Below are 13,383 nucleotides of genomic sequence, written 5' to 3' on the forward strand. Positions count from 1 at the left end.
CGGCCGACCCCGCCGCATCCGTAAACAGCTGCAACGCCCCGTTAGACGCCACCCTCTCCATCACCAGCGTCCGGCCGTTGAAATGCTGCAAAAATTGATCCCATACTTCCAAATCGTCCCTGATCGCCTTTGTGATCCGCACAAAATGCGCCGGCAACCGTACCCCGGCCGTCGCCGTCGCCAAACGCCTCGCAAACACTCTCCCCATTGGCACAATTCTGCAAGCAAAATTCAATTTTCCAAGCAAAGACTGCACCGCCTTAAGCCGCACCTTCTTCGCCGCTTTTACCCCTGACACTGCGGACCTCAAATCACGGACCTTCTCCGCCGGCAACCTGCATTCCATAGCAATGGTGTCAATTTCAATTCCCAGAAAACACATCACCGGCGCCGGGCCTTCCGTCTTATCCGGCGCCAAAGGAATCCCGAAACTGGCCGCAACTTTTTGCAACGCAAATAGCAAACCCGCACAAACCATCGAACCCGCCGGCCCGACACACAGGAAATCATCCAAGTAATGAATGATGGACGTAAGCCCGGACACGTCCCGAACCACCCACTCAACAAACGAACTAAATGCCTCAAAGTACGAACACGAAATGGAACAGCCCATTGGCAAACAACGATCAACATAATAACTGCCATCCCACCAGCAACCCAACAAATGCTGACTATCTGGATGAACCGGTAACAACCGAAACGCTGCTTCCACATCCGCCTTTGCCATCAATGCACCCCGCCCCGCCGCCCTAACCAGGTCCAACGCCTTATCGAACGACACATAATATACCGCCGACAACTCCGGCGCAATGCCATCATTCACCGATAACCCTTCCGGGTAAGACAAATGATGAATCAGCCGAAATTTATTCCGCTCCTTCTTTGGTACCACCCCCAACGGTGACACCACCAAATTCCCGCACGGCGGGGCGACATAAGGGCCGCCCATCCTGCCCAAAGCCACCTCCCTTTCCAGCTTCTCATCCACCACTTCCGGGTGATCCCGAGCGGAACGCAAATTACGATACGGCGGAACCGATGCATTAACAACCGACGGAATATGAAAACCATCCGAAAAACCAGAACTTAACAACGCCGCCGCCTCCTTGTCCGGATACCTATTTAAAAACGGAACCATCACTTCTACCTTCACCGGCGTCGTCCCTCTTACCAGCCCCATCACCAGCCTTTCCTTTTCCTTTTTTAAAACATTTGGACAAGCTATGTCCCCCCCCACATCCGGAGCATTCATGCTTAAAACGGCACGCCGCTCCAAACCTGCACTGCCCTTCATTGTACTGCCAACACAAACCTTTCTTGAAACTTGCCGGGGACCCGGCCCCCCCCGAACCCCCGGCGCCCCCCCGAAAGGGCTGAGCCGGTGCCGACATCAATCGCATCCATAAGGAAATATCCTTATGGTCCCAACGCATATCTGGCCGCAATGCCTTCCGCTGCCTAAATTGCTCGTCGTAGCGCAGCCACGCCAGTCCGCCATAAACTCGATAAGCCTCCCCTATCGCATCCATGTAGCCGAACAAAGCCGAACAATGCTCCGGCTCCTTCTCCCCGACCACGCTCGCCAAAATCGCAAATGCCTGTAGCCAGTTGGCAAAAGTCCGAGGAATAAGCCTATAACGGCGCTTTTCCTCCTCGTCCTTCTCCTTTTTGGAATCACTCGGCTTAACCCTATCCAAATTAAATTTCTCCAGGGGAAGCAGAGAAAATATCTCCACATATTCCCCTTTCCAAATTTTTTCCCGCACCTCCTTCTTTAAATGGGCCCCCAGCGGGCCCTCAAAACAAACATAAACTTCGCTTTTAGCCCTATCATCTAAGCGCACCACCTCATCCTCCTTCTCCTTTTCCTTCTCCTTTTCCTTCTCCTTTTCCTTCTCCTTTCCCCCCCCCGTCTCACTCCCCCCTTCGCCCCCCCCTCTACTCGCACCCGCTCCGTCACCCCCCGTCGCCGCCGAGGCCCCTAAACCGGCTGCACCCACCCACGCCGCCACCGGCGCCTGGGCCCCCTCCCCCCCCCGCTCCCGAAGCCGCCGCCAGCCCCTGCAACAGCCCCAACAATTGACTCCACACTGCGAAACCAGCGGGCGCTGCCGTAGCCGCAGCCGCCCCCCCCCCGAAGCCCCCCGCCAGCGCAGCCCCTGCCGCCTCCGCGGCCGTCTCACCCGACCGCCGCTCGGCGTCTCCCGAGACCGCCGCCTCGCTGTCCTCCGTCTGTCGTCCATCCGACTCCTCCGAACCGAAAGCCTCTTCCCCCTCCTCGCCGCTGGCCTCATCTTCCATCCGACATCCGGGGGGCGCCGCCGCAGCACCCCCCCCACCACGGCCGCCAGACAGGGCCGCCGCGTGGGCAGAGTCATCCCCGCTCCATCTCTTGCCCCGGGGTGACAACCCAGGAGACCGTCCTGTCCCCCGCGCCGGCACCCCGGGCCTCGACCTCTTGCGCCCGCCCCCCTGCCGACTGCAAGGGGCCTCTGGGCGCGGACGACCAGACGCCCGGCTCCGGATCTCAGCCGTCGTCGCCTCTGGCCCTCCTGGGCTATTGCAGGCCTCCATCCGCCGAGTCCTCCCGCTCCCACGGGAGACTGCCACATCCGGGGGCTGCACAGCGGTACTGAGTGACCCGGCGGTTGCCGCAGGGCTCCCGCCGTCACTCCTTCTCTCAGCCGCACCGGGGTCAGGCACCGCCGACCCCCCCCCGGCGCCGGACCTACCGCCACGTGCAGCCCCGCGGTCCCCCCGCCGACTGCAGGGGGATCTGCTGGCCTCTCTCCTGCGCCGAGCGCGCTCCCGGCCTGGAGCCGCTGCAGTCTCAGTAACTCCAGCCCGGAGGCCGGGACCGGAAGCAGGCCCCGTGCTGGCCACTCCCACCTCCCGACCGCCGCGGCTGGAACGAAGATTCCTCCCGCCGGCCTCTGCAGCAGCCAGACGCTGCTGCTGCGCTGCACTCTGCGGAGGGTCCCTGGAGGGGCTCTTACATCTCCTCCTCGCCCCCCCCGCGCCCGGGGAATACCTGCGGGGGGGCCGCGACTGGCGCCCGCCGCTGCTGGGGGGACGAGGGGCAAGCGCCGACGGGTTAACCCCGGCAGCCCTGATGTGGGTCTGCACTGCCAGGGGCCCGTGCGCTGCGACCGCTGCCTGAATCAGACGCTGGAGCTCCTGAAGATCTGCCATGGAGGTGCACATGCAGATCGTTCGGCGTCCGGAAACAGAAGAGGAGGTAACTCCTTCCTCTCCCAGCTAACCCTTTCCCTGCTCCTCCTCTTCCTCCCCGGCTAAAACCATCCCCCAAAGCCATATTAGGCATATACCACTGTCCCTATTAACCCATCACTCCCTACCTCCCCCTTGGTCATGTCGCCCCTCCCCCCAAGTGGGTCCGTGGCTTTCTGACAGCTGCAGAACTACAAGGCTCAGCATACTCCATCCAGGACTGTATGCAGGAGTTTTTTGCCCCCCAAAAAAATGACGTAGGCTTCGCCATATTTTTGTATCCTAGCCGGGTACAGCAGGCAGCTACGGGCTGCCCCCAACCCCCAGCTGCCTATTTGTACCCGGCTGGGAACCAAAAATATGGGGAAGCCCTTTTTTTTTTAATTTCATGAATTTCATGAAATAATTTAAAAAAAAAAAATTATGTGGGCTTCGCCCAATTTTTGTGTCCAGCCAGGTACAACTAGGCACCTGGGGATTGGAATCCGCAGCTCAGGGTGCCCAAGCTTTCTGGGCATCCATGCTATGAATTGCAGTCCGCAGCCGCCCTAGAAAATGGCGCTTTCATAGAAGTGCCATCTTCTGGTGCTGTATCCAACTCTTCCAGCTGCCCTGGTGACGGGTGGCTCAATGGGTAATAATGGGGTTAGGGCTAGCTGTATATAATCAACTGGCCCTAAGCCTGAAATTAATGGTGTCACGCCAATATTAGACATGGCCACCATGAATTTCTAGTACAGATAAAAAAAAACACATCACACAGAAAAATATTTTTATTAGAAATAAAACACAACACAATTAGTGACTCCATCTTTATTGAAATAAAGAACCCCCCTCTGCAGTAATCCTGGGTGAAGGGTCCCGCGCCGTCCAATCCGGATCCAATATCATCTGATCGGTTTGCTGGAAAGCAAAGCGATCAGATGATGTGTCAGGTTAAAGGACATGAATCACATCACACATCAGCTGATTCCATAAAAGCCGGTTATAAAATCAACTGAAGCATCAGTGGAGAAAAAAAAAAAAGTGCTAATTACCGGCAGCTCCTGGAGCGATCGGACGCGAGTCTGATCCCGTCCGATCGCTGCAGGAGCTGCCGGTAATCAGCTGAAGAAGTCTCCTGACGGTAGGATCAGCTGATAGGTTAAGCCGGCCGGGCACTAAAAAGCCAGCGTCACCGCGAGACTTACGATCAGCTGATGCGTCAGGTGACTGCATCAGGTGTTCCACCGCCAGGTCCTACAGCCATCGGACGTGCCCGGGGAGACTGCACACAGCCGGAGCGGGGGTGGCGGTACCGGGAGAGGAGCTGGGAGCGGACATGGCACCGGGAGACTGCTGACAGGTGAGTATGACTTTTTTTTTTCTACTGTTCACTTTTGATTTTGCAGCAGCTTCCATCTCCCGCCTGGACATGGCGCCGCACAGGAGATTGAAGCAGCGGTGGCGGTACCGGGAGGATTCACGCTTCTGTCTTTACTGACAGAAGGAGTCCTCTTCCTGTACACGTCACTTTACTACCCACCCCTTGCCTTTATAGCTGCGTTTTTAGTCATAGAAACGCACTAAAACGCAGCTATATTTGCAATTTGCCTTTTTGATTGTGTTTTTGAACATCTTATTGAACTCAATGGGTGGAAAACGCAAAAATAATTGACATGCTGCGTTTTTGTGGGCACCACAAAAACGCAGCTAAAAAACAATGCTGTGTGCAGACAGCAGAAATGAGAACTCATAGACTTTGCTGAGGAAGCGAAATCATGCAGTTTTCTGAGCAAAAACGCACCCGAAACGCGCAAAAACGCCGCGAAAAACGCACTGTGTGAACTTACCCTAATCGTATGGATAATTGGTCATTCTTTTATATATTGGGCTCAGAAGAGGGCATCGTTAAAAAATTATACTGAGAATCTTTCCTTTCTTGTTTGCCTTATTAACATTTTTTGGTTTAGCTGTAGGGGAATAAGATGGGATCATTTATTGACGGAATTGAAGATAAAGACTTCGTTGGTTCCAGCTCTTGACTTATTGATTATCCACCGGTAGCGGCAACGATTTGGGAAGAGTGAAAACTTTAGATCTTCTCTATTTTATCCGTCGCGATTTAGTCTTAATTAAAAATATGTTTCCTGGTATTTTTATAGTTTTTTCGGTGGTGATCCCAAGGTTGGTCTCGTGTGCGAACGGTTTTATTTAGGAAAAGGGTGAAAAGGTCAATAGAAAAGTTTTTAGTTTCGTTAGGCGATTTTTCTTACAGGCACTCTGAACTGGAAGGTTTTATTCACGGATTATACAGACATGACGGGGTACATCTATCTGAGATCGGATTAGATATACTCAATTTGGGCATGCAGAATATTGTGGAAAAGTGGCTGGGTTGTCGGGGGGGGGGGGGGGGGTGTCACTAATTGTTTATTAGTGCCCCTGGTGGAAGAATCGCACAGCCATTTGGGTGGATTTGGATATTGACACAGTAGGAATTTAAAATATGATTATTGTTGGAAGTTATTTTGGTTCTGGTTTAAATTAAAATGGTAACTGGCTTTTACTTAACTCTTAATACAGTCATATTTTTCCACAATATTTCTTCTCTATGTGTCTTTGTTTGAGTATAAGATTTGGTATGAATGGAGAATGGGTTATGTGTCATCATTCTAACTACGGAACATATACAGCGGCACACTGAAATGCTAAGGCCGGGGCCACACAGGGAACTAGTGCGATCCTCGCATGACACTGGGCTGACGCTGGCAGCACAGCAGGAGCCGGGTGTCATGCGAGTGTCCCTGCGACTGAGGTCCGATCATGCGATCGGACCTCAGCTGTGGGGGGCGGACCGACACTGAGGAGGGGCGGTCCGGCTCTGAGGGGTAGGCCGGCACAGAGGAGGGGAGGGAAGGATTTATCTCCCTCTCTCCTCCATAACCGGCTATTGCCATTCTCACTCTGCAGTCGCGGTACACCAGTGTACCGCGAGTGCAGTGCGATTTTTCTCTCGCCCTATAGACTTGAATGGGTGCAAGAGAAACCAGGAACGCATTCCAGTCGCATGCTGCGATGGTTTTCTCGGTCCAATTAGGGCTGAGAAAATAATCGCTCATGGGTGCTGACACATAGGCTAATATTGGTACGAGTGGAATGCGATGTTTTATTGCACTCCACTCGCGCTGATTTTCATGCCGTGTGTCTTAGGCCTTACAATGAAAAACTGAACTCTGGTATTGCATACTGCTATAAGAACATAACCAGGCTGTGTTCACTCCCCTTTATAACTGGGATCTAGCTGCCCAGACATGGAGGTTTTAACCCAGATAGTGGCATTTCAGGTTAGGCTCCCGGAATACAGAGATTACCTTGCCGTGGAGACCGGGCTCACATGCATTGGCCCATACAGAAGCTAAATATCCCTCTTTTTTTCAACTATTCCTATAGCAGTAATGTAATTCCAGAGTTCCCTTATTCATTGTTAGCATTTCAGTGTGCAGCTGTATATGTTTTGTAGTTATAATGTGTTTTTCAGCTTGCACCTGTTCACACCTGTTGGATGTGCGGGTCAGTCTTTTTATATATTTATAGTCCATCATAGCTTTCAGTAATCTTTCAGCTCAGGAGCAAGAGGAGGGGAATCATGGACAACCCTAGGGTTAAAAGCCCCCCCCCCCATTTCCCCCCAGTGTTCTTCTCAGAAGTCACATGCAGTAAACGTGCTGAAAATACCATGGAAACCGTTAGCTCCACAGCGCCTCCCCATGCCGAACCAGCCCAGCACCACGGCCTAGCAGCTAAGAACTGATAGCTGGTTTATGTGTCTGCGTATACTTGTTGTGCTACTACCTTTTATTTGTATTTCTGACTGTAATACCTGTAAATTCATTGTGTATATATTTTCTAGTGTGCCATAAGGCAATTACATATAAAATCTAATTCTGGGTTGCTCTTTTATCTCGATCCATGAGTCCCAACGTCCATGATCTCAGTTCAATATCTCAGGCTACCTGGGTGGTTCTGGCCCGATATAATCCTGCTAATGGACCTGGCTTATATCTTATCTAGGAACTGGTGGCAGCGTAAAACTTCACCAAGGGGACATTACATACCCCTGGGGGAGCGGACCGTCAAGTGTTAGTGTACCGCCCTGAGAGGGGCTCGGCTGCTCCCACACCGGGCCGGGCCGCTCGAGGTCCGGGCTCGGATTGTCGGTGGCTCAAGCGCCTACGGACCGGGGGCCACGTCACTCTGTTAAGGGGAGGCAGTGGGGTGGTGGTGGTGTGGGACGAGGTGCGCAGCCGTGGGCGGCGTTGTCATCGGAGGGGTCGTGATGCCACCCACGGGTCGTGGTGACGGGATGCACCACCGCTGCGGCTGGAGTGAAGGGGGCTCCTGGGAGCGGTGTTGTGGCCGCAGCCTAGATGTTAGCCCCTCCGTGGGTAGGGGCGGTGTGTCCCGGGGGCCTGCAGGGACGGGCGCTGATGATGGCGGGGTGCAGGGTGCCGTGCTGCGGTGCTGTGTCGTGCCCAGATGGCACTGGTGTACTCACGATTAATTCACACTCAGAGTCACTGGTAAACCAAAGTTCGGGTCTGGTCCGGTCCTGCAGCCGGCTGCTTGTGTCCCTTGTGAGGTTGATGGTGGCCCCTTTCCCTTGCACCTCTTGTTGTGGTTTTTCGGCTCCCCTGCCTGGACAGTGGTAGCCCGCTCCCTGGCGTTTAGCTGCCGGAGGAGCCCTCAGTTGCCCGCAGGCGCTGGCCCATCGGCTGTTTGGCCCTTGGTGGTGGCTCTCACCCGGTATCGGTGGGCTTTTGCCTTCTTTCGGGACTTTGGGTGAGTATGAACCCGTGAGGTCCAGCCAGCAATCAGTTAATTTGCCTAAACACAGTGCCTTCTAAGCTAGGACGGGGTCTGAATACCCGGTTTCTGGTGCTCCGGTAAACGGTTGACTCCCCGGTTCAGGGCCGGCGGGCTCCAACCCTGGCCCGGTCCCTACGGTTCCGCCGGTTGCTGTACCGGTACTCCTGCAGGCGGCCACCACCGTCTGCCTGCCTGACATTACGGGGATCCCAGGCTCCAACCCAGGTCCCTGAAAGCTCTGTTCCTCTACACCTCCTGTCAGCTCTCTCACTAGAACTTAACTTAAACTCAACTTAAACTGTTTGTGTTTCCTGCCTCAGGACAGTAGTCTCCTTGGTGGGCGTGCCTTTCCGCCTGACTCCGCCCACCTGGTGTGCCCTACTGGCCCTGAGGAAGGCATCAGGTCTCCCTTTCAGGTGACGGGTGTGTCCTCACAAGGGATGGGGGGGTGTGTGTAATGTAGTTGTTGTTATCTGTGACCCCTGGGGTCTAGGGCGTCACATTAGTGGAAGTGATGAGGCCGTGTCAGTGGCTCCGACGTATCAGAGACGTCAGGGTGGGGCTTCGAGGCACGGTCATGCACTTTAATGGCGGTATTATTTGCAATGTGACCACACCTACTGTAATTATTTTGCTTGTTTTCCAGCCTGGCGGAATAATCATGTTCTTACTCACCTTCGCCCTCTTGTGGATTTCCGTGTCCGGTGGCACAGATTATTGTGAGTAATGGATGGCTATAAAAAAACATAATTCTGTCAGATTTTATCTTTTCTACCAACTCCTGTCCGGAGATCCAGGACTCACTCGTTCAGTTCTTGGCCATGAACTACCAACATGGCTGTCTAGTGCACAACTTTATTCATCAATGATTGAAGAATCCAATAAAAACTAGACTCTATTATTGTAATCATTGCTTAAGAAAATCTTCAGACGCCCCAATAAATAGGTATTTTGTGCAGCGCCTTAGCAAGATAAAGCTCAAAGAGCAATGTCCTCTGAGGCATCATTAGACTTTGTGAGAGCCCCACCAAACAGCTCCTCATGTCTCAGCCTCCGAAACCTCAGAGGATAATGTGCCGCCCCAGTGACGACCAGGGTGCTCGGATCCGGGGTGGTCATGGCTCGAGGGGTCCGGACCCGGGCTCGGCGGACACGCAAACTGGAGAAGGGGATGATTTACAGGGGAAGTGTTCGTGACGCCACCTGCGGGAGGCGGTAATGGGAGTACTGCTGCTGCTGCAATGAGGACCGGGACAGATTGGTGGGGAGCAGCAAGGTGACAGTCCCTCCGCAGGTAGGGAAGGCCCCGGAGCTTGGGTGATGAGGTGATATAAAAGGCACGGAGCAGGGGCAGGCGTACTCACTGCGGTGGTTGATGCACTGTTTAGGCAGAGATAAACTGAGGCACACACTGTTCTTAACCATGTCTCTGTGCACAGCTGCCGTTGCCTGAAGCATGTCCAGGTCCTGGGTACCACCGGTGTCACTAGTAGTCCAGAACCTGCCTCCGTGCACCGTTTTGTCTGTGTGGGTCCATGTAGCTTGAAGCTGTAAGGGGCAGTTCTTCAGCTTTAGGTGAAGTCTTGCTCCTAAGGGCTGGCACTTGGGACCTCAGTGGGTTGCTTTGTTTGAGAAACCCTGTCCCCCACGTTGTGCTGATGCCCTCAGTCTCTGAGCTCTAGGAAGGTCCCTGAAGGCCCCCTTCCTCTGCAGGTTGTCAGGACGTTGAATTGGCTCCTGACCTAGGGTCCTGTACCCTGTCATGCTCAGTACTGGTCGGTTCTGTCAGTCCTTGAACCCGATCACCAACCTCTCTGGTCCCGGACCACTGTCTGCGACCCAACTTCTGTCTTTCTAGCTCCCCGAGAGCTAACTCTCCAGCTCCTCTCACTCTGAGAGCTGACACTTGTCTGTCTTAGTCCCTCGCACCAGTCTGCCTGACCCCTAGGTGGGTGGCCCTGTTCCCGCTAGACCAACCCACTGGTGTGTCTGACAGGTCATGGTGTGGGGTGTTGGTTGGTTTGTGGTGCTGATGGAGGTGACACTGGTTTCAGGGAATCTGGAACCGGGGGGGGGGGGGGGGGGGGCGGGGGGGGGGGTAGGTCCTGCACCCTGGGGGAAAGGATGCAGTTCCCTGTAGCACCCTGATGTATTCAGGGGCACTACAATATGATTTCAAGGGGAGAAGCTAAGAGATTGCAAAGTGACAGATAAAGGAACTCTACAGTATGAGAATCCAGCAAACATCTCCCCATGCCTCAGCTTGCTGGGTTCCTCTAATTCTCACTCAGTTACAATGGCTCCAGCAATTGCTTGGTTTATTTTTATTACTTTGTATTGCAGTGCAAAACGTGGCCCTTCGAGGTCGCGCAACGCAGTCTACAAATTATGAAACGTTTAGTGCCGCCATCAATGCCATCGATGGAAATGTGGATCCTATCTACCGACACGGATCTTGCTTTCAATCTGAATCTGAGCTGTCACCCTGGTGGAGACTCGATCTACTGGAAACGCACAGAATCTCACATATCACGATCACCAACCGAGGAGACTGCTGCGCAGATTTGATAAGTGGAGCCGAAATCCTTATCGGAGATTCACTGGCCAATCATGGCAACAACAATGCCAGGTAAATATTCTGCAGAGGATATCAGATTATACAGTGTGTCCACCCATATCCTGTATACACCGCACCTATATACAGTGTGTCCCCCCATATCCTGTATACACCGCACCTATATACAGCGTGTCCACCCATATCCTGTCCACCGCCATTAACTTGAGAACGGCGGCAACTATAGGCATAGAAGTGGTGTCTAGGTATAGTAAAGTAGCCAAGCATGCGCTATGCAATGAATCCACCTATAGCGCCACCTGGTGGAAAACAACAGAGTTAGCATTTTTATCTCGAAAACGGAACGAGATAGAGAAAAAAAGTGAATTACAAAGTTGTAGGGCATCATCAGTTCAATACGAATCTATACTTTTCATACAGAAATGCTGTGATTAGAACATGTAAAACTCACAAGGCTGCGGACGTGAAGCGATACCTCATGGAGACCTTCCTACAAGTCATTGCGTATGGTGGCTGTGTGGAGTGGCCTCCACGCTCACCTGACCTGACCCCATTGGACTTCTTTCTGTGAGGTCACATCACACAGCAGGTGTATGCGACCCCTCCACCAACATTGCAGGACCTACGACCACGTATCACAGATGTGTGCAAACGTGTCACCTACCATATTGCACAGCGTGCAGCAAGATACAGTATGCTGTGCAGAGTCCAGATGTGCATTGCAGCTGACGGGGGACACTTTGAGCATCAAAGTTAAATGAGCACCATATGCGTGACCAGCATTTAAAGTTTTGGGGGGGTCATGGGTTTCATATCATAGCTTTTCTGTAAGCAAGGTGTCGATTCGTATGGAATTGATAATGCCCTACAACTTTGTAATTCACTCCGGCCTCACTGTCAGCCTGCTTCTCACTCTGTACAGCTGTTTGTCTGTACAGAGTGGTGAAGCAGAGCTGACATTGCTCTACCTGTGGACTATGTCGGACTAAGGATTGTTTAATAATAAAGATGGAATCGAGAGTCCCAGGCCCCAGCTGCCTGGCTTTACCTTGCCTGGCAATTATAACACAGGGAAGCCCATTATTTTTTTTTTTTTTTATTATTTTAAAAAAATTAAAAAAAAAGCGTGGGCTTCCACCCTATTTTGATCGCCAGTCAGGTAAAACCAGCATCGGGGACTGGGAGTCTTGGCAGCCCTCAGCCGCGCTGGAAATGGCGCATTGTTTCTTAGCACCATTTCCAGGAGCTTTACCGGACTTGTCCAGCGGCTCTGATGGCACGCTGGGTAATAAAAGGGTTAATACCAGATTTATATTCTCAGCTGGTACTAAGCCCGAAATTCACGGTTTCATACCAAGTTAGACATGGCCACCATGAATTTCTAGTGAACAGTAAAAAAAAAACACAACACAGAGACATTGTTTTTTATTAGAAATAAAACAAAAAAACATTTAGAGACGCCATCTTTATTATAAAAAAATCCTTAGTCCAACGTAGTCCACAGGGAGAGCAATGTCAGCTCCGATTCAACCCTCTGTACAGACAGTGTCTATACAGAGCGAGAAGCAGGCTGACACTGAGATCGGAGTTCCACTTGCATATGACTTGTGCAGTCTCGCATCGCCATTACCCGGCACGGACTGACACTCTGAAAACGAGCGCCTCAGCTGCATGGAAATACATGTAGCCGATCGCTCCTGTCAGGAGAGTGTGTGCGGCCTTACTGGGTGATGCCGATGCGAGACTCGCACAGTGACAGTCAAAGTTCAGTTAACAGGACCTTTGATGATGTCATAGTCATGTGACCAGCTTGTAAGCCAATGTCTGTACAACATTCACACCAGACTGGTCACATGGCTATGATGGAAGGTCCTTTAGGCAGTGATGCTCACGGGGGGGAACAGCAATGATCGGATGCAGAAGTGGCCGGGAGACAGAGTCTGCAGGACACATCGCGGGACCTGTAAGTATGATCATAATAATGTTTTTTAATAATGTGCTTTTTTTTTTTTTTTTTTTTTTTAACAGCTCCTGGACCCGAACTGGACCTGAACTGTAACACGAGCTTCCCAGGAAAGCTCGTGTTCGGGATCGTGTGCACGATCACTATGTGTTCAGTACGAACCCCGATCTTTACAGTTCGGGATCGCCCATCACTATATATAAGTCGCCAGGCCACTCTGTACAACGTAAAAAAGAGCTTTCATTACACTCATCAAGCGGGCAGTCTGGTCCCATGGGTGCCGCTGCTCTTGGTCAGGTCTCTTCTTGTGATCGCCAGCCTCTTGCCCAGCCCCGTGTGCAATGACGCATTCGCAGAAAGGCGTAAATTGCGCTTCTGCCTGCTCTTTGATCTGCCTGGCCGAGGGCAAAGTACTGTAATGCGTAGGCGCGAGAAAAGGTCAAAGATCGCCCGCGCATGTATACTACAGTACTTTGCTCTGCCCTCAGCCGGGCAGATGAAAGTGTGCATGCGCAGGAGAGCAATGGGGGCCTCTCTGTCAATGATGCAGGACACGTCATTCACACGGAGCTGAGAAGGAGGGAGGTGATCCAACAAGATGAAGGAGGTGCCAGACTGAGACCAGAAATGCCCATTGGACTGGACCACCCCCCTAGATGAGTATTATAATGGTATTTTTTATGTTATACAGAGCGGCCTGGGCTCCTATATACAGTATTCTGGAATGCTGTATATAAGGGCTCACTGATGGTGGCTGCAGGTCATA

At 52.5% G+C, this 13,383-nt stretch overlaps 1 protein-coding gene across 1 annotated transcript in view; it reads left to right on the forward strand.

Moving 5' to 3' along the window:
- LOC142297072 (fucolectin-like) overlaps positions 1–13,383 on the forward strand; it is a 38,009-nt gene that overhangs the window by 15,445 nt on the left and 9,181 nt on the right. The window contains exons 2-3 of the mRNA XM_075341319.1: positions 8,726–8,798; positions 10,423–10,708. Coding sequence (XP_075197434.1) covers positions 8,726–8,798; positions 10,423–10,708 — 359 coding nt within the window. The remainder of the gene's footprint in view (positions 1–8,725; positions 8,799–10,422; positions 10,709–13,383) is intronic.

Source organism: Anomaloglossus baeobatrachus, chromosome 3 (assembly GCF_048569485.1).
Source record: "Anomaloglossus baeobatrachus isolate aAnoBae1 chromosome 3, aAnoBae1.hap1, whole genome shotgun sequence".
Classification (NCBI taxonomy): domain Eukaryota; kingdom Metazoa; phylum Chordata; class Amphibia; order Anura; family Aromobatidae; genus Anomaloglossus; species Anomaloglossus baeobatrachus.